The 18,319-nt window shown below is 52.3% G+C and overlaps 1 protein-coding gene across 2 annotated transcripts; it reads right to left on the reverse strand.

Annotated features, from left to right (window-relative positions):
• Positions 1-2,942: 2,942 nt before the first annotated feature.
• LOC144731445 (ras-related protein Rab-8A-like) lies at positions 2,943-18,292 on the reverse strand. 2 transcript variants are annotated; one of them, XM_078612485.1, is made up of 8 exons: positions 18,100-18,292; positions 13,064-13,124; positions 11,209-11,269; positions 10,103-10,180; positions 9,660-9,749; positions 8,551-8,616; positions 7,678-7,728; positions 2,943-6,897 (listed from the first exon to the last, which is right to left on the reverse strand). In XM_078612485.1, exons 1-8 carry the CDS (start codon positions 18,221-18,223, stop codon positions 6,805-6,807), a joined length of 624 nt encoding a protein of 207 aa, XP_078468611.1. In that variant the 5' UTR covers positions 18,224-18,292; the 3' UTR covers positions 2,943-6,804. The 2 variants fall into 2 exon arrangements, with proteins under 2 accessions (XP_078468611.1, XP_078468610.1); XM_078612484.1 differs by lacking the exon at positions 18,100-18,292 and adding an exon at positions 14,507-17,984.
• Positions 18,293-18,319: the final 27 nt, after the last annotated feature.

The raw sequence follows: 18,319 nt of genomic DNA on the forward strand, positions 1-18,319 counted from the left end.
GAGTCTACCTATGGTGAGTGCACTAGTGGTCACGTGAGGTAATGACAGGGGAGTCCGCTGAGTACGAAAGGGACTGGTGGCTACGGGAATGATCGGGAAGGCAGCGTGGTCAGGTGACGGAAGAGGACGGTGAAGTCGACCGGTGGATTGAGCATCCAGAGTCGGCGAGAATGATCGAGAAGGGGGGCGTGGCCTCGGTCGGTATAAAAGGGGGAGATGTTAGAGAGACTTGGGGCTGTTGCATTGGGGGTCTCCGCCTGTTCAAGTTAACGTGTCTTCAATAAATAAACCGTCTCAAGAAAAGTGTCATGTCTTTACATCTGCAACACTCACCTGCCATGTTTTCTTCCCAACCTCCAAGTTTCTTAACTTATCCTCCCCCATCCTGCACGCGCGCCCCACCCAGCGCAACTGATTTTGCCGAATCCATATCTACAACTCACCTGCCCCATGTCCTCCTCCAGAACGTGTTGCTTTGCACGTCTTGACACGACATTCCTCGCATCTCCCAGTTGTAATTATCAGATGCCCTCTCCTGCACAATTGACACACGTCGAGCTGAACACCCGAGCTTTAGTTGATATGCTTTGGCATTTTTCATCCCCAGAAGCTTCAATACACAGACCTCCTCCGCCTTGGAATTGCCCAGAATGCTTTGCATATCCGTGGCCACGTCACAGTTGCTGCCAGACACTGCCACAAACCACCATCAGGACTCAAAACTTGCGATGCTCCGTCATTATTTTACGACGGTCTAATCGGACACGCACTGGGTAACCTTAAAGCAGTGTTTTTTTTACATTTACTGCTGCTTTCAAGCTATCAATTCCGGTTCAGTGATTCTACCCTTGCTCTATTACTATAGTACTATACCGCCTTCCACTTTTATGAACGACGGGGTGTTTAAGGTTAGCGATATGTCGTATCATCTGGCCATATAGCAAATGAAAAAATATAATTACTTAACTATGCAAGTTAAAAATGTGTTTTGATATTTGTAGTTTTTATTTTATTTAGGGCCCCTTTATCACATATGCTACAGGCCTCGCACTAGCTTCACCCGGCACTGCACGGGATCTGTCCTCCCATCGTCGTGCCCCGCACCTCGCGTGGCCCCGCGTGTTTAACACTCGACAGACGAACAGAATCTCTAAATGCATTGAGTTTTTTGGGGGTTTCTTATGAACAGCATCGTGGAGCGAATCGTCGCGAATTAACGGCGCAACTGAACAGCCCTCGCTCGCAGCGTCAAGTACCATGGCTGGGTGTGGTATCACGATGCGGCTCGCCTCTTGTTCGCGTAGGTCAAGGTATTTGCAGAGGCCCTGCAGGTCAGTATTTTCAGAGGCCCTCTATCAATATCATGGAACCTTTTTGCCAGTATCAAAAGTATTACAAATAATGTTTAACCCTTTCTGGCAATAAAACAGGTCTTAAGATGTTCAAACACAAAATAGATACTCTTTGCAAGGAATGAAGTCTGCATTAACCACACGTACTTGTAGTGCACATGCCAACAAACATGCTGCGATGAAAACGTATGCATGTTTAACACTGGTGAGACTTAAAAGAAAAAGCACATGTTAACAGCATGTTTGCATGTTCACCACATGTACGTGTGGTGAATGCAGACTTTATTTAATCTTTGCAAAGGGTATCTATTTAGTGTTTGAACACCTTACCACCTGTTTTAGTGCCAGAAAGGGTAAAACTAATTTTTATATTTCATGCCCTGTACCAACATTAACCGGGAGACAGGGAACGAGGATAAGGGGCATAACCCCCGCAGATTTGACGGCAGCCGGATTCGGAGGGGTGGAGAGCAAAAAAAATTAGTTTTGGCCGCCTCTTTTGTTTTTATTTTCTTGACGTCAGCTGCGTTTCAGTTCTACTCCTCTCTCCTTATCATCCCTTCCTCCTTTAAAAAACTAAATCACCATTTCCCCTTTCGGTGGGACCCTGCATGGTTTGGGGGCAGCGAGGCCGTTCCCAATCTTTCCACCCCCCTTGCTTTTCATCACCGGTTCGGCTCACGTTGACGGTGCCTTGTACTTGTGCGTCACGACGCGATGTATCGGACCCGCACATCGCCTCGATATGAATGATTTTTTAAAAAAGATTCACAACCGGAAACCATGCATCCGGCGCCCAAGTCGGTTCCTACCCGGGGGGGGCGAGTTCTGTACCGTATTGTAACATTAAGCGAAATGCACGAGCTGAAGACTTGTGCGACCGATGTGTGCTGTTGAGGGGTGGGTGGCCCGCACCACGCCCGGCCGCCTTTGTCTCCCCAGCGACGATGTCTACACATCGCAACACGTACTCATTTCAGGCTCAGTTGACCTAGGGGGAGGTCCAGGACCGTCTCGGATATAATCGTCACCGGTGGCGGCCGTGAGCGGGAATCGAACCTCGGGTCGCCGGGTTCGTAGCGCAGAGCGCTAACCGCTACACTACCGCTCCCCCCATACCACCGACACCGCCAGCAACAACAAGACGACGGAGACCAACGCTGTGACACGTGCGTGCATTTGTCAGGCGCGCACGGCGTGAGCGTGACAGCCACGCGTGGAACGAATCAAATTTATATTTTTTGTTACATACTCTTACGTTGTTGCGGCCTTTATTTAATGACGAAAATCCCACCTTTGCTTGCATTGGGCCAAAATTTCACATTTAAATTCTCGTTGCTAAATTACCGAAGTACGTAGGATGTCCTCCTGCCGCTGGGTATATTAAAAAAAACACGAAAATTCAAGCGTCGCTCATATCGATTGCAGACTCGTCAATGCTGCTGGGATCCTGGCGGGCTTACGGATTTATAAACGAGCCAACGCGCCGGGGTTGAGGAAGGGGATCGGCAACCTGCAGCTCTTAAGGACCGCTGCGTTATTTGTAAAGGACCCACCCCCGTCTCGTATTCACCACAGCGCATTGCGGGCCTCTTGAAATATTGGGTTTATTACAGGAATTCGAAAAGAGAAAAGGCGCTTCTGGTTATTTTGGTTGCAGACTCCTCCCGCGCTAGACCAATTCTAATATTGAGTGAACATCATCCATAACCGTCAACCCATACGGGTTACCCGTATCCTTGTACAGGGAACTTTAGCAAACAAAAAAGTTTATTTTTGTTTGTGTTTCTCTCTTGTGATGGGACTTTGTGGGATGAACGTTGAGATTTATAAGGGCACGGGGTGACCAATAAGGTCTGAGTTGGTCTGTAATAAGGTAGGGCACTGACAAGTGGTTGACAGGTATGAGAATCACAGCAGCACGATCCACCACTGCATCCGAGTCAAAAAGCGACAAGAGCCGTTTCCTGCTCCATTGAACACTTGGGCATCGGCGCTCACCTCCAATGGAAATTCCACATTACTATGGCAAGGTTGAGTCTCTTCAGAGGACAACCAATGTGGGTACCGGAGGTCGGGATGACGATGAATGGGCGAGTCCCCCCACCGCCAACGAGGGTTTGAACTCATGACCTTTCCGATTGCGAGCCGCTCACTCAACCACTGAGCCACCCCGGCCACATCCTGGATTTTGGTTGTGAATGTTAATACAGGGCCTTCGCGAAAACTGACCTCGCGAACAGGAGATAAGCCGCATAGCTATACAACGCCCGGCCATTCCCCATCAACATTCCCAATGATTGTGTGCGTTATATATTAAACAGATGGGCAACTGCAATGATAAAGGTCCATGTCATGAGCACGATTTTAATTCACTAACAGTTTAAACTACGAAGGTAAATTGCACTTAAATTTTGTCTTTGAGAGGGTTTAATTATTATTTTTACGTCGCCAATACACGAGCGATGGTGGTGCTTCACGGTTTGGTCCTGGCAGGCCGCCCTGGTAAATACTGCGGTGTTTTTCATCTGTAAAATACTAGGTGCCGTCTGCTTCACTCACAGTGGATGTTAAATATCCCCTCGAGTTACATCACATTAGAAGCAGCGTAGGCCTTTGCGTACCAGCGTCAGGGGGGCAAAATTTGCCTAATTATAAAAATACAGCGCAAATTTACTTAATGGGGAAAAATACAGCAAAATGTTGCCCCCTACAGGAAGAAAGTTGGCAGGACCCTCCTGAAAGAGTCTGAGACTCGGTGAGGCTTTCCCAGGGTAAACAAGCGTAACAATAATAAAATTCGTATTTGCATGTCATTCATGTGAATCAGACTATTCACGTTCCCATAACACAGTACAGCAAACCTACACCCAAGTAAACAACACAGGGTTATGGGGGGAGGGGAGACAGCATTTCATTATCCTAACGACGTATGCGCTGCCAACATTTAAAACCACGGTTTCCTAAACTCTGGTCCTCGTGACCCACCACCACGCTCTTGTTTCTTCCGCGTTCACCAATTCACTCCCCCCCCCCAACCCATTCAAGTAGGATCAGGCCATGTAGCCATCTGGCCAAATGTGTCGTTAAGGCCCCTACACGACTGGACATGGTCAAAACTGGATTAAATGGTCATGTGTACAACAATATTTAGCAAAGTGAGAATTGTTCTTAAAATTAACCGGTGAGCGAGTGAAACGATAACAACCGGTGTGTCCTGAAGCGCTTGTGCACCACGTATCAATTCAATGTTTGGCTGTGTCAGATGGCAGAGGGATCTTATCAGCACAAATGACCCGGTCATTACGTGGCCTAAACCAAATAAATCAACTTTGAATCGTAACATTGGCTACGAAAGCCACCGTGTTCAGTGAAGTTCGTTGTCACAACGACTTCAGCGAACGATGTCGCCGTGTCCGTAATGACGAACTGAACCCAGCTTTGTGCTGGGACGCCGTAATGTCTCCTTCGACAATCTCTCCCGCCATCGCGACGGGAGAGGGAGAGACGTTGATGGCGAGGACTCGCGAGAACGAGTCTCGTTGGCTCTAGCGGCCCGGAACGGAGCGCGCTGTAAACGCGAATCGGAATGCTCAAAATTAAATCGGTTGGAGCAAGGATTAAATCTCCCACTCGATATTTTCGGGATTGCCGTGAGGCTGCCTCGGAGCACGGACTATCGGCATAAGGCACTACGACTAGAGTACAACGTACGCATATCCATCATCATCATCATCCTAAATTGGAATAGTGATATATTCCATATTCTCGTCATCGTACAAAAAGGTGTTATAAGCAGCGCGAGCACAAAATAAGGCGAGATGGATGGATGTGGCGCGCAAAAATAATTCCCAGAACAGCATTCTGCTCATAACCCTCGTAAAAGCATTTGCGTTAAAGATTTCAGCACAGAGATCTGCAGCGCCAGGCGGTGCGGGAAGCGGACGGATCTTGTTCTTGTGACACCGCCGATAAGAAGCAAATTGCAAGCTCAGTATCTCCACACAGCAGCAGGGTTCCCTTGCACGAGTATGTTACAAAACCGGGACCGGACGAAGCGGCCATCGTCGCGCCCTGCTGGTGGACTGACGCCCGCTTGCAGCGCAGGTGCCGGAGCAGAGCTGCCGCTGGGGTGCCCCTTTCAGAATGTGCTGAGACGACAACATGCTATGCAAGTCGCTTATCACGTTGTTAAAGCGCTCCGATATGCAACGGCGTCAAGCAGGGCAGCACGTGCCGCGCGTCTCGGCAAGAGGCCCAAATACACGAAGGGCAGCGTCTCCTGGTTCGATGCGCGGATGCACTTCCCATATCGGACTCTCCATATATAAAAATGTCATCTTTTTTTCTTCACTACACAGCCCATTAGTCTTACACATCCCACGGCCTTCCTTCTGGGAGGGATATATTCTCAGCAGTACTGCTTAAACAGAACCAAAACTCTGGGCCGGTTTTGACATCCAGTGTCTCATCAGCAGTCAGGCCGGTGCACTGCCGGATATTTATAGGCAAGGGCCCTCTTTCTGTTAAGATATGGGTCCGAATTCATAATGCAAAAAGTTATTGTTGGGGTCGTTATGGAGAACACACGTAGCTAACAGAACGATGCTCGTGGCTGTTTGGGCGATGCGCGTGCACAGCCGAGCCGATCGTTTACTCTGCCAAATCGCCTCCCCTACTCCCGAGCGGCAGCGACGGTGGCGGCAACGTGGTCGGATTCGGGGAACGTGCAACGAACGTTTTGGGAATAAAGGAGAGTGATGCACCACGATGCGGGGCGATGCGGCCACGCCGCGGCGCATCGGGACAGGAGACGCGATCGCTCGCCCGTGCATTCCCGGGGCCGTTTTCGAGCGTTTGGGAGCATGAGATCGGCGGTTGCCAAGCGGTTACGACAGTGCCAGCGAGGCGAGAGTAAACTGTTAAGCGCAAGCGGCACAGAGTGCTCTGCTAGTGTCGGCTCGACGCGCGCGGCGCAGCTTCAGTTTCATCAGAACGACGGTCGCGCCCAAAGACGCGCCCATGGAATCGCGAGTGGTAAGTAACTGGCGGCCGTTTGGTGCGTTAAGAACGAGCTGCTATTAAATATAAACACGAATTTTGTCCGAATAACAAATTCGCGGTCGCGTGATAGCCGATGATGGCCCGTGCGTAAATTAGAAAAGTCCCGTTTGGTTAAAAATCGCATTGCTAGCGAACAGCGTAAAAAAAAAATCCCGCGAGAATCTACGTCACTGCTTTTTCTCTTTTCCCGTACAAAAAAACGGGAGGGGCCGAGGGTTAGAAAGAGTCTGCAAAACGTCGAGGCCTCATTCCTTTCGCCACGTGAAAAGTACGCTCTCCACAGCTTGCGGGCCCCCCCCACCCCCAGCGTCCGAAGCGGGGGCGGCGATGGTGGAGGTCGCGGGGTCGGCGCCGTCGTCGCCGCGCGCCGTCTCAACGTCGCCGGCGCCTAGAGCAGGGCGCAGCGGAAGAAGCTGCTCTTCTTCGAGTGCGACGCGTTCGTGATCTGCACCGAGTTGTTTTCCGCCGCAGTGTTCCCCTCCTGCGGAAACAGAACGACAACAAGGAGAAGCAGAATCCGTCAGCGGCGTCAGTGAAGCCCGGGCGGCAGTGCGGTGGTGGTTACCACTCGTGCCTCGCAGCACGAGAAGGTCCGTTGTGTCTGTAAGGGCGCGCGTGTGAGAGTGTGTCTTTGTTCTGCACAGTGCGCGAATGTGCGTATGGGAGCATAAGTGTAGCGGTAAGCTCTACACTTATGCGATGAACCCGGTGACCCGAGTTTGATTCCCGCTCACGGCCAACACCGGTCACAATTCTATTAATCGATTTTGGGCCTCCCCTACGTCGACTCGGCCTCAACTGAGTAATTATTGCCACTTGCTAGACAAAGCAGGCCGGGTGTGGTGCCAGCTACCCACTCCCACGTGTGCCGTACCGGCCTTCATAGGTGCTCGCTGACAGCACTGGCTCCAAAAATCTGTTCCGGCTGTACAGAGGATCTTTGTCTTCTTTGAGTGTGCGAGTGAGTGGAGTTTGTATGTTAGCCCCCTGTTCTGCATGGGTTTCCCCCAGGTTCTTCGGTTCCCTCTCATAGCTAAATACACAACCACAATGCAACCGGTATTGGTACAAAACATCCCAATGCTGACATATCACCTGCAAATTACGCAAATGCAGCAACAACATTGTATCCTACTGGGAACATTTGCCAGGACCCTCCTGAACAACAGACTCTGCCGAGGCTTCTGTGGGTAAACACGTGTAATGATAACATGCAATAACTATAACAAACATGTAAAGTAGTAGACTAAACAACACTCACCATCTTTTTGTCCATTTTCGCTTTGATTTCTCTGGCCAGTGTAAAAAACGCCTTATGGGACAACAAAACAAGGGGATGCGGACGAGAATTAAGTAAGAGAGAGATAAACATTCCTGCAGCGTACATTCAATTACCACTCCCGAGTGACATTTATAAATCCAATTTGAAATACAACATATATAATTATACACATTCGTAACCGTGGCAGTAACACGACCACATTTCTAAGTCCCGGGTTGGTGGTTTGAACAGTGATTCGGTCACACGTTCGGCTATTCCGAGATGGTCTAGAAAAGGCTGGGAGCGTTGTACATGCAATGTGGTGGTCACGTGACACTAACACAGGGCACACGGATGGGAGTCGAGCCGCCCTGCCGTTGGTGAGCAGCACGCCATCGCGTGCTGCTATTTCGAAACAAACTTTAACTTGAAAGTGACCACTCATGGCTCAGTGGTAGCCGCTTGTTGCAGAGGTTCGAATCTGGCAGACCACCCTATTAAGTAGAAAATATTATGCGCGTGGTATTTCAAAACGAGTAGGCCACTGTGTGCCCGCGTTACGGTTAAAACTAGCCAAATTCAAAAACTTCACACCTCCTGGTGGACTAATGCCCTCTCGTAAGCCAGGTGCCTCGTCACCTTGTGTCTCGCACAGAAACGACAGCTGCCACTGGGGGGTGCCCCCTTTCGTAGTGTGTTGAGATGAAATGCAATATGAGATGTAAAGGAAGCGGGATGCAGCTCCATGGATCACACAAACTCAATTTCGTTACGTCGCCCAACTGAATGCCACAGAGACTGCGCCTGCCCCGGCACAGAGCACGCACGGCACGCGCATCGAGGTGTCTTGGCGCGTTCTGCCGTTCTGCGTACCTCCTCCACGTTGATGCTGGCCTTGGCGCTCGTCTCCATGAACTGGATGTTGTAGTCCTCCGCCAACTGCGGAGCAAAAATGTCGAGAGCGCGTGGAGCCTCCCGTTTCAACAATACCGCGACGGCCGAATTCCAACGGCCAAGCTCGCGAAGAACGTGAAGAAGATACGGGCACAGGTATCGGTCGCGGGGACATCGCAACGGAGGAACCGCATTAGAGCGCGCGGACCTAGGGCAGTAATTGAAGGCGGCCCGGGAGCAAAGTGATGCGAATAAGGAGGTGGCAGTGAGCAGGGTGTTGGTGGAGTGCCGACGAAAAAGTAACGGAATGGGCCTAACCAAAAGGGCGAGTGATCGGAGCGCGGATTCGAAGCTCCGACAGAGACGAAGGGAGACGGAACAAAAAACAAACATTTCGGAGGATTTCTAGGCGGCCAAACGAGATCCCACCGGGTTCGGGGCACGGGTGATTTGTCACCTGTGAATAGTTGTTCAGCCAACACCAGTTACATGGTGCGGGGTTTCAAGCTGCGAGAGGAAATTGGAGAAGCCAGAGGAAACCCATGCAGAACAGGGAGGGAATATACCAACTCCACACAGGAAGGCACCAGAGCTGGGAATTGAACCCAGGCATTTCTTGCTACGAGGCACAGGTGTTCCCACTGCGCTGCCACCACTCTGCTGCCCCCATAATAGCGTTGCTGAACAGGGCGATTTGATTATCACCCCTGCACAAATCAAATAACATTTCACCAGCGTTGGACAACCTTCGGCCCGTGACTTCATTTCAAGCGGCTCATAGCCACACGAGGGAGGAAACTGGAGAGTCCGGGAGGAAACCCACGCAGACCAGGGGGAGAGAGAGAGAACACACAGACGCCACAGAGAGAGAGGCACCCGAGTTGGGAATTACAGTCGCTTCCCTTGAGCTGTGGGCAGGAGAGAGGAAGAGACAGGGGAAGGGGGTTCATGTCGAGGAGACGCACGCTCACGTAGCATGGGGGGTGGGGGGTGGTGACGGGGGACCGTGGCGTGGCTGCATCGAGAACCGGGCCGGCACGTTACGGGCCCAGCGGCCTGGCGGCCCTGGGGACGCCACCGTCGCGTACCTTCTCGCCGCGGTCCTTGGTCACCTGCCGCCGATCGTTCATGTCACACTTGTTGCCCAGAACCATCTTCTGGACGTCCGCCGAGGCATGCTGGGAGAGAGAGCGAGAGAGAGCGTGTGAGTGAAAGTGAGGGAGAGAATGTGAGTGAGCGAGAGAGAGCGAGAACGAGAGACAGAAGAAGTGCAGTGAGACAGATTTTTTTTCAAACATGCCAGAAATTCCGGCGCTCGCCAAGTGAACGCGGCCGGCTCTAGCAGCAGCAGAAGCACCAGCAGAAGCAGCAACAGCAGCAGTAGTAGTAACAGCAGCATTAGTGCTAACAACAGCAGTAGTAAAAGCAGCAGTAGCAGCAATAGTCGTAGCAGCAGCAATCATAGCAGCAGTAGTAGCAGCAGCAGTAGTAGCAGCCGCAGTAATAACAGCAGCAGGAATTAGAAGCGAACCTCCTCGATGTTTCTGATCCAGTTCTTGATGTTCTCGAACGACTTCTCGCTGGTGATGTCGTACACCAGCATGATCCCCTGTCGGGACGACACGGCGCACGTGCAGGCACAGCCGGGGCGCCAAACACACGGCGGCGACGCACACGAGGAAGAACAATCAGGCACGTGCATGGATTCCATGACGCTCGCTCTCCAGCACATGTGCATCCTTGGAAGAATTTTAAAAGCGATAACGACGACGGTTGCGCTCTCACACCAGGCTCGCTGGAAGCGGCACACCGCCCCCCTGCCCCCCGTAGGCTGCGATGAAACCACGGGGCTCGTGTTGCGGCTCCGCCCCGGAGAGAGTGCGCTTCAGCCAGCAGGGCCAGGCTGCCGAGGCGGGGTCTTTTAGTGCCGGTTTGTGCGTCTCCGGGGGTTTGGGCAATGCTCTGATCAACTTGGCCGGTTTTCGGTAAGTTACAGACGAACGGACGGGGGCCGGTGCTTTGACTCTAATCGACCGGAGCTGGGAAAGCGTTGGGACCCCGGCGATGCGCAGACCAGCCGTCGTAACGAAAACCATCAGGCGGCTGCTGCTACACGGCCCAGCGGTGGGGGGGAGGCACTTGGGGCAGAGGTTCGTGGTTCCACACCAGCAGGCCGCCCTGGTTATTACTGCGGTGCGTATTTTACCCTAACGACACAAACGCGCTGTCTGCTTCACGGTGAACAATAACGATCCTGTGGCATCATTCTATAAACGAGGAGGAGGCCATCGTGTGCTGGCGATGCGGTACCGGTACAAATATAAAATATCGAAAAATTACCGTGTGAATTGCTCAATTGCCATTACACACAGCCGCAATCATTGCCCCCATACTGTGAAACGACACAGCAGCACCTTCCTGCGTGATCATCGCCCCACGCTGAGAACAATAGCACCGATATAAAGTGCTCTCAATTATTATTACGAATTAACCAGGAGATTAAATTAAAACACATTGAGACGTGAAACGTCGTCTCCATTGCAAAGGCAACCTGGGTGCTTAAGGCATGAAACAAGTAAGTAAACACACACGCGCTCACACACACACGCATACACACGTACACACGCACACACACACCATTGCTCCCCTGTAGTACGCCGTCGTGATGGTACGAAACCTCTCCTGGCCCGCGGTGTCCCTGCAAGAGATTGACCACAGTTACAAAGATCCCTCGTATAGCCTGAACAGACTGTCAGAGCAAGTGCTGTTAAGCAAGCGCCTATGAAGGCCGGCAAGGCGCACGAGGGGGTGGGTGGCCAGCACCACACCCGGAGTAGTTACACTCACCGACACACAGACACACGGTCACACACACTCATAGACACACAAATAAAAAGATCCCCCATATAGGCTGAACAGACTGTTGCGCCAAGTGATGTAACGACCACCTATAAAGGCCAGAAGGGCACATAAGAGGTAGGTGTGTAGGTGTGGCAAAAGCCACACCCAGCTGCCTTTGTTTCCCCAGTGCTCATGTTTACACAACAGACCAGGTACTCACCTCTAGAGTGAGTCTAAGAGCGAGGTGAGCAAGGTAAAGGTGTAGCCCCGCAGTTGGCTCCTCACGCCACTGCTGGCGGAAGGGCCTACAACACTGGAGCAGTGGTACTTGGCCTACTCTTCCACGTTTACCAGGTGTGCTGGAAGAGGCGTACCCACACTTTACCCCATCACACAGGAATTACTGGATGACTGCACCCGCCACCCATTTACACTGCTTAACTGTTCACCTGTAAAAAAATAGCTCTATAGCTCATCGGATTCCTCCAACACATAAAAATAAATACACGTATTCTGATTCTGCTGGGCGGACAGAGGAGGTGTGGCAGGAGTTAAGAAACTCGCCCCCAATATTTCAACTGCCGCGTTGCCGGGAGATGGAATAGAAACGGCGGCCTCTGGATCGCAAGTCCAGTGTGCTGCTGACCGCTTACTCCACCGTGGCATCTCCAATCGGATTTAAAGAAATGCAATCTGGTAACTGCCATGCCTAGCAGTGAGGTACCATTGTAGATTGTTTACTTTGTCTTATTTACTCCGCAGAATGTACGGCCAGAGGGCACCCATGTGACGACCCTTTGGCCCCGAGTGCCAGGAGAATTGATGACATTTGCACACAGTGACTCACACACTATGCCCAGTGAAGATATCTTCTCTGTTTGCTGGAGGAAGACAACAGTCGCTCTGTCTACTTCTGCCAGGAGGAGTTAACCAGTTGCGAGCGATGTTGCACAGTCACTGGGCCAGACAATACTTGGCACTGTGTGTATTTATATTATTATTGTGCAGTGTGATTCATAACAATTGTGATTCATTACGTTTGTGGGGAGCGTTGGAGCAGTGGCTCCCGCGCCACGCTATGATCCCCGGCGACCCGAGTTCTATTCCCGCTCACAGCCTCAACACCGGTGACGAATATCTGAACCGGTCACGGCCTCCCCTAGGTTGACTCAGCCTTGAAATGCATCGGCCATCTTCAGGAAACTGCAGGAAGTCAGAATGACAGTGTCACCTGATCCGGCTTCTTCACTAGCTGCCCATGGATTAATTGGGCAGTGACGTGGCCCAGCGGCAGCGCCTTGTGCGACTGGTTACAGAGGTTCACGGTTCAAGTCCAGAAGGCAGCCCTGGTTAATATTGCGGACGCGTCGTCTATAAAACGCTACGGCCAAAATTTTCCCAATATGGAAATTCAGCCACAAAACACTCAATTGGGAAATGCACAGCAATATCGCCCCGACTGTTAAACGACCGCAGACCGTGTCTGCGAAACGCTGCGGCACCTTCCTTGGCGACGATCGCCCTGCGCTACGAGGACGGCAGCGCGCGTACCAAACGGTGCCAATGACGTGATTTGACGGCACTGAATGACAGCAGAAGCAGCAGCAGTAACAAGTGGGTAAGCAGACGAAGATGAGCGCAGGATCGTTACCATATCTGCAGCTTGATCTTTTTTCCGTCGAGGTCTATTGTGCGGATTTTGAAATCAATTCCTGGTGGACACAAAACAGAGCGCGCGCGCCTCGTTAGACAGCGGACAACGATCGTGTGGTGGGTAGCGCGGCGCCCTCCTGTACGCGCCGCCGCCGCGTCTCGGAGCGCGCTGCACGTGCACGATCGGCGACTTACCGCCGTATCCCATCTCACTCGCATTCAAAAGGGGGCAACAACCCCCCGCGGCAGCTGTTCCTGTGTGGCCCAAGGTGACTCCGCGCCTTGGATGCAAGCAGGAATTAGTCGGCCAGTTGGGGGCGATGATCGGTGATGTGTGTGTGATCCCCATTCAGTAATTAGCGGTCAATTTCCACAATTTAGACCCTGACGACACGGGCCCTTTAACGTCCACCGTGATGCAGACAGCCCGTCTTAGTATTATTCCTGTAACGGTTGTTAAACACCGCAGGAATAACCAGGGCGGCCGCTGGGTTTGAACCGCGAACCTCTGCGCCAAGCGGAGAACGCGTTCCCCCGCTGCGTCGCCGCCGTGCTGGGCACGGGGAAGCTGGGAGCACGGCAGACAGAGGAGCGATGGGACGCAGCCTGATGCGACCAGTCAAGTGGTCAGAGTACAAACCGCCAAGTGAGTCAGTGGGGGAACCCCACAATGCACACTCAGCACACACACACACACGGACATTCCCACTGACACACAACAAATGTAGCTTTTACGTGACTTTTGGGGCAAGTCTTGTTTGCGAGCACGTATGAAGGCCGGCACACTAGACGAGGGGGTGGGTAGCCAGCACCACACCCGGCCGCCTTTGTCTCCCCAGTGGTGATGTTTTCACATCGCACCATGTACTCAGTTGAGGCTGAATCGACCTACGGGAGGCACAGGACCGGTTCACATAATTGTCACCGGTGTTGGCCGTGAGCGGGAACCGAACTCGAGTCGTTGGGTTCGTCGTGTAGTGCGCTAACCGCTGCACTTATGCTCCCCCTGGTGACGCGCACACACACACATGCGCACACACACACACACGTGCACACACAAAGACCAAAATCCCCCCTTATAGCCTTAACAGACTGTTGGGGCAACCGCTATATGCGAGCACCTAATTCAGACCGTGATGAGGGTACCGAGGCCAACGTCGCTGGAATTACGCACTCCCAGAGGGCCGTGTGGTTGACCAAATGCGCAATAGCGACTTTTTTTTGTTACGACTGATACGTGAAGCCGGTGAATTGTCTCGCTTATTTAATTCGACGACCACGACCATGAATTCAGCTCGAGCGCAGGTGCTGGGTGAATGATTGACGTGGCGGGGTTGCGATCGGTGGACCGAGCATGGCTGGGGATAAATGCCAGATAATAGCCGGTTCAACCTTCGGATGGAACGCGTTGTCATGTCGCTCTCCCCTGCGCGTAGCTCACCGCTGAGTGACCTCACCAGCGGAGGATGCGAGGGTGGGCTCCTCGATACTGGACCTTGGACTCGCAGAGACACGCGCACACTAGCCCTGCCACCATTTGGGCGGGACGTGAAGGCGGCGCAGCGGTGACAGCTCGTGCCCCGCAGCAAGAAGGGCCTGGGTTCGACTCCCATCTCGGACGCCTCTCAGCGTGGAGTTTGTATATTCCCCTGTTCTGCGTGGGTTTCCTCAGTGTTGCCCGGTTTTCTCCCATAGATAAAACAAATAGATATACATGCATTGTAGCCGACATTGGCCAAACTACATCCCAATGCTGAGAAATCGCCTGCAAATTTCTCAATTGGGATCACATACAGCAGCAACATCGTCCCCCTACTGCAAAAACTTGGCAGGACCCTCCTGAACACGAGTCTTGAGATTATGTGAGGCTTTCCTGGGTAAACGAGTGAAAGTATAACATGAAACCATCTTCCAGACTAAAATATACAACTCTTGTACAACATCTGCTATTGTGACAGCCAGAGTGCATTATATACGAACAGCAGTGGCATTTTTTTGTGTTGGACTGTGTGCAATGTTCATTACACAAACGTACATACTGTATACGTTGCACATTTGAATCATTTGCATACGTGTCATTCCGTGTTTGCTGTGTGAGTGCGCGTGTGTGCGAGTTGTATTTGTATGCGCGCGAGCGTGCATGAGTATGTGTACGTCTCTAGGTCGACTCAGCCTCAAATTAGTACTTGGTGAGGTGTGTAAACATCGCCACTAGGGAGACAAAGGCGGTCGGGCGTGATACTGGCCACCAACCCCCTCATATACCATGCCGGCCTTCATAGGTGCTCGCTCACAGCACTTGCCCCAACAGACTGTTGAGGCTATATAGAGGATCTTTGTCGTTGTCATTGCGTACTTGCGGGGTATGTGTCACTTTTTTGATTTGGCCATGTTTGTTTGTTGTAAAACGGAGTTAGACTGATGGCCTTAATCTAAGTTGTTGTTTGACTTGCATCCCACTGGGATTTTTGCACAGTGTTGGTGTACGGTGCTTTTTCTTGGATTTTCTGCTTGCACATAGTCACATAGTCACTTTAAGATGTTTTCTTGTTCATGTTTTAGTTTTTTGTTTGTTGCGGTTGCACCCGATTCAAGAGCCGAATGGCTCACAGGGCTATACCTAATAAATGAAACTGAAAACTTGATGCCCAGGACACGCTTGCAAATGAGATGTTTCATCTCAAGTGATGACCTTGGCGATGTGTGTATATATATAGGACTCCGAACAACAACCTTTCAGACGAAACGATAATCTTCCTGACCTGACCAAGAGCTCTAATCAAACTGTTCAACGGAGCAAAGCAAAACTTTCCGGTCACTTGCCGCGGGCAAAGTGTTGAGAGGGCTCTGTGTGTACGCACAATAAATCGCAATCAAGAAAAAGACGCTCCAAAGTAATTTGCCATCATTACTGAAGAAAGCGCCATGGGTCAGAAGTGACCGGCACTGCTGTGACCCCGCACAGGGGGGGGGGGCGGGGGCGTGTACGGGGTCACATCAAAGACAAAGATCCCCCATACAGCCTGTAACAGACTGTTGGGGTAAGTGCTGTTAGCCGGCACCTATGAAGGCTACAACGGTACACGAGGGGGTGGGTGGTCAGCACCACGCGCGACCACCTTTGTCTCCCTAGTGGCGATTTTTTTACACACCGCACCAGGTACTCATTGAAGGCCGAGTCGACCTAGGGGAGGCCCATTACCGGCTCAGACAATCGTCACCGGTGTTGGCCGTGAGCGGGAATCGAACTCGGGTCGCCGGGTTGGTAGCGCAGCGTAGCGCTAACCGCTACACCACCGCTCCCCAGGGTGGTTCACAGGAGCGTTGCGACGGCTGCTTTCCCATTGCCTCGGCAAAAGGTCCTTGAGCCGGGCTAATGTCGGGCGAATAACAAAAAAAAACAAATCCGTCTCCCCACGTACAACATCCCATCGGGTGCCACGGACTTAATAAGAGCACACAATTTCTGCAGCGGTGGTTCCACGCAGCCAGCCGAACTCTGGACCGATTTCCAAAGTTAAGTGTCTCACTTGGCATTCAGCGCGACACTGAACCCATGCTGGTGGAACTGCCAAACGTTTATAGGCAAAGGAGCGCCCTCCCTGCTAAATATGATGGGTCCCAGTGCATTCGTCATGCTGTATAATACTTAACACGACGTCATCATTAGCGTTGTCGTGAAGACTAAACGTGGTTAAGGTGAGCTGTTTAACGTGGTTCGCCTGGGCCCTGAAATACGGAATTCATTAAAGGCCACCCCCGCCCACACTTAAGTATATCTTAGAACGTTAGTATGCCGGGACAAAGTCCAGCCAGGGTTCAACACGTACCTCGACCCCAGAGACAAAGATTCCCCGTATAGCCTTACCAGACTGTAGCGGCAAGTGCTGTTAGCGAGCACCTATTAAGGCCGGCACGGCACACGAGGGGGTGGGTGGCCAGCACCACGCCCGGTCGCCTTTGTCTCCCCAGTGGCGATGTTTATACATCTCACCCGGTACTCATTTGAGGCTGAGTCAACCTAGGGGAGGCCCAGGACCGGTTCAAATATTCGTCACTGGTGTTGGCCGTGAGCGGGAATCGAACTCGGGTCGCCGGGTTCGTAGCGCAGCACTAACCGCTACCGACCCCCACTCCACACACACACGTAACAGAACTTCCATCCGCACAAAAACCCCCACAAACGTATTATCTCTCATCACCAGCCGCCACTCACCGCCGGTGACGGCATTGATAGCTCCAGATTGAAGGCGACCAGGCCGGAGGTGCGTCCACCCTCAGTTTCACTTCCTCTCCCCACTCTCACCCACCCACACATCCACCACAGACACCAACAACCAGGCCAGGCCTCATCATCACGCGCCACCCCACCACGCGATTTACTCTGAACATTACCAGGCCGGGGCAGCGTTCATCCACCGCTTTAGGATCCCCCCCCTCCACCCTCACTCACACTCAGACCCACAAATTAACTTGCGTCCATTGACAACCACGGTGCCCCCCCCCCCCCCAATCTCTCGCCACCAGCTAAACAACTATGGCGGAGACGGTTTAATTCACTTACTTTGAACGTTACCAGGCCGGGACCAAGTTCGTCCAAAGTTTTGCTTAACCTCTGACTCACTCACCAACACTGCACATCCATTGGTCTCTCTCTCTCTCTCCCACACAAGCGCCTCTCGCCATCGGCCAGCCAACGGCAGTTTAAATCCACTTACTTTGAACATTACCAGGCCGGGACAAAGTTCATTCAAAGTTTCACTGAACCTCACAAAACTCGCCCACCAATAACTACAACGCCCATTTGGTCTCACACACCACAACCATCACTCGCCATGGGCCAACCAACAGCAGTTTAAACCCACTTACTTTGAACAATCCCAGGCCGGGGCCGAGTTCATCCAAACTTTAATCCACCCGCCCTGCCCCACCACCACCACCGCCACCGCCGCCATACAGCGATCGTAACCCCGAACAACCGTGGACCAAGATGCAACCTCCACGCGATTCCCTGGCCGACCGGCCGCGACCCACCGATGGTGGAGATGAACGTGGAGTTGAAGGCGTCCTCGGAGAACCTGAAGAGCACGCAGGTCTTGCCCACGCCGCTGTCCCCGATGAGGAGCAGCTTGAAGAGGCAATCGTAGCTCTTGGCCATGTTGCCTTCTCTATCGCCCGCCCACCAACAGCGCAAGCCTCCACTTCCGGGTGGCGCGTGACGTCACGGCCCGCGGGGCGTGGTCACTCGAGGGGC

Source organism: Lampetra planeri, chromosome 39 (assembly GCF_965212315.1).
Source record: "Lampetra planeri chromosome 39, kcLamPlan1.2.h2, whole genome shotgun sequence".
Taxonomy (NCBI): domain Eukaryota; kingdom Metazoa; phylum Chordata; class Hyperoartia; order Petromyzontiformes; family Petromyzontidae; genus Lampetra; species Lampetra planeri.

Bases quoted from the DNA above. Each gene is read 5' to 3' on its own strand.
- LOC144731445 (XM_078612484.1), bottom strand. From the start codon at position 14,678: ATGGGAGTCGAACCCAGGCCCTTCTTGCTGCGGGGCACGAGCTGTCAC. The intron at 11,270-13,063 runs GTAACGATCCTG...AATCTCTTGCAG, and splicing joins AAGATCAAGCTGCAGATATG to GGACACCGCGGGCCAGGAGA. The intron at 10,181-11,208 runs GTGTGTGTGTGC...TCGTCCCGACAG, and splicing joins CGTACTACAGGGGAGCAATG to GGGATCATGCTGGTGTACGA.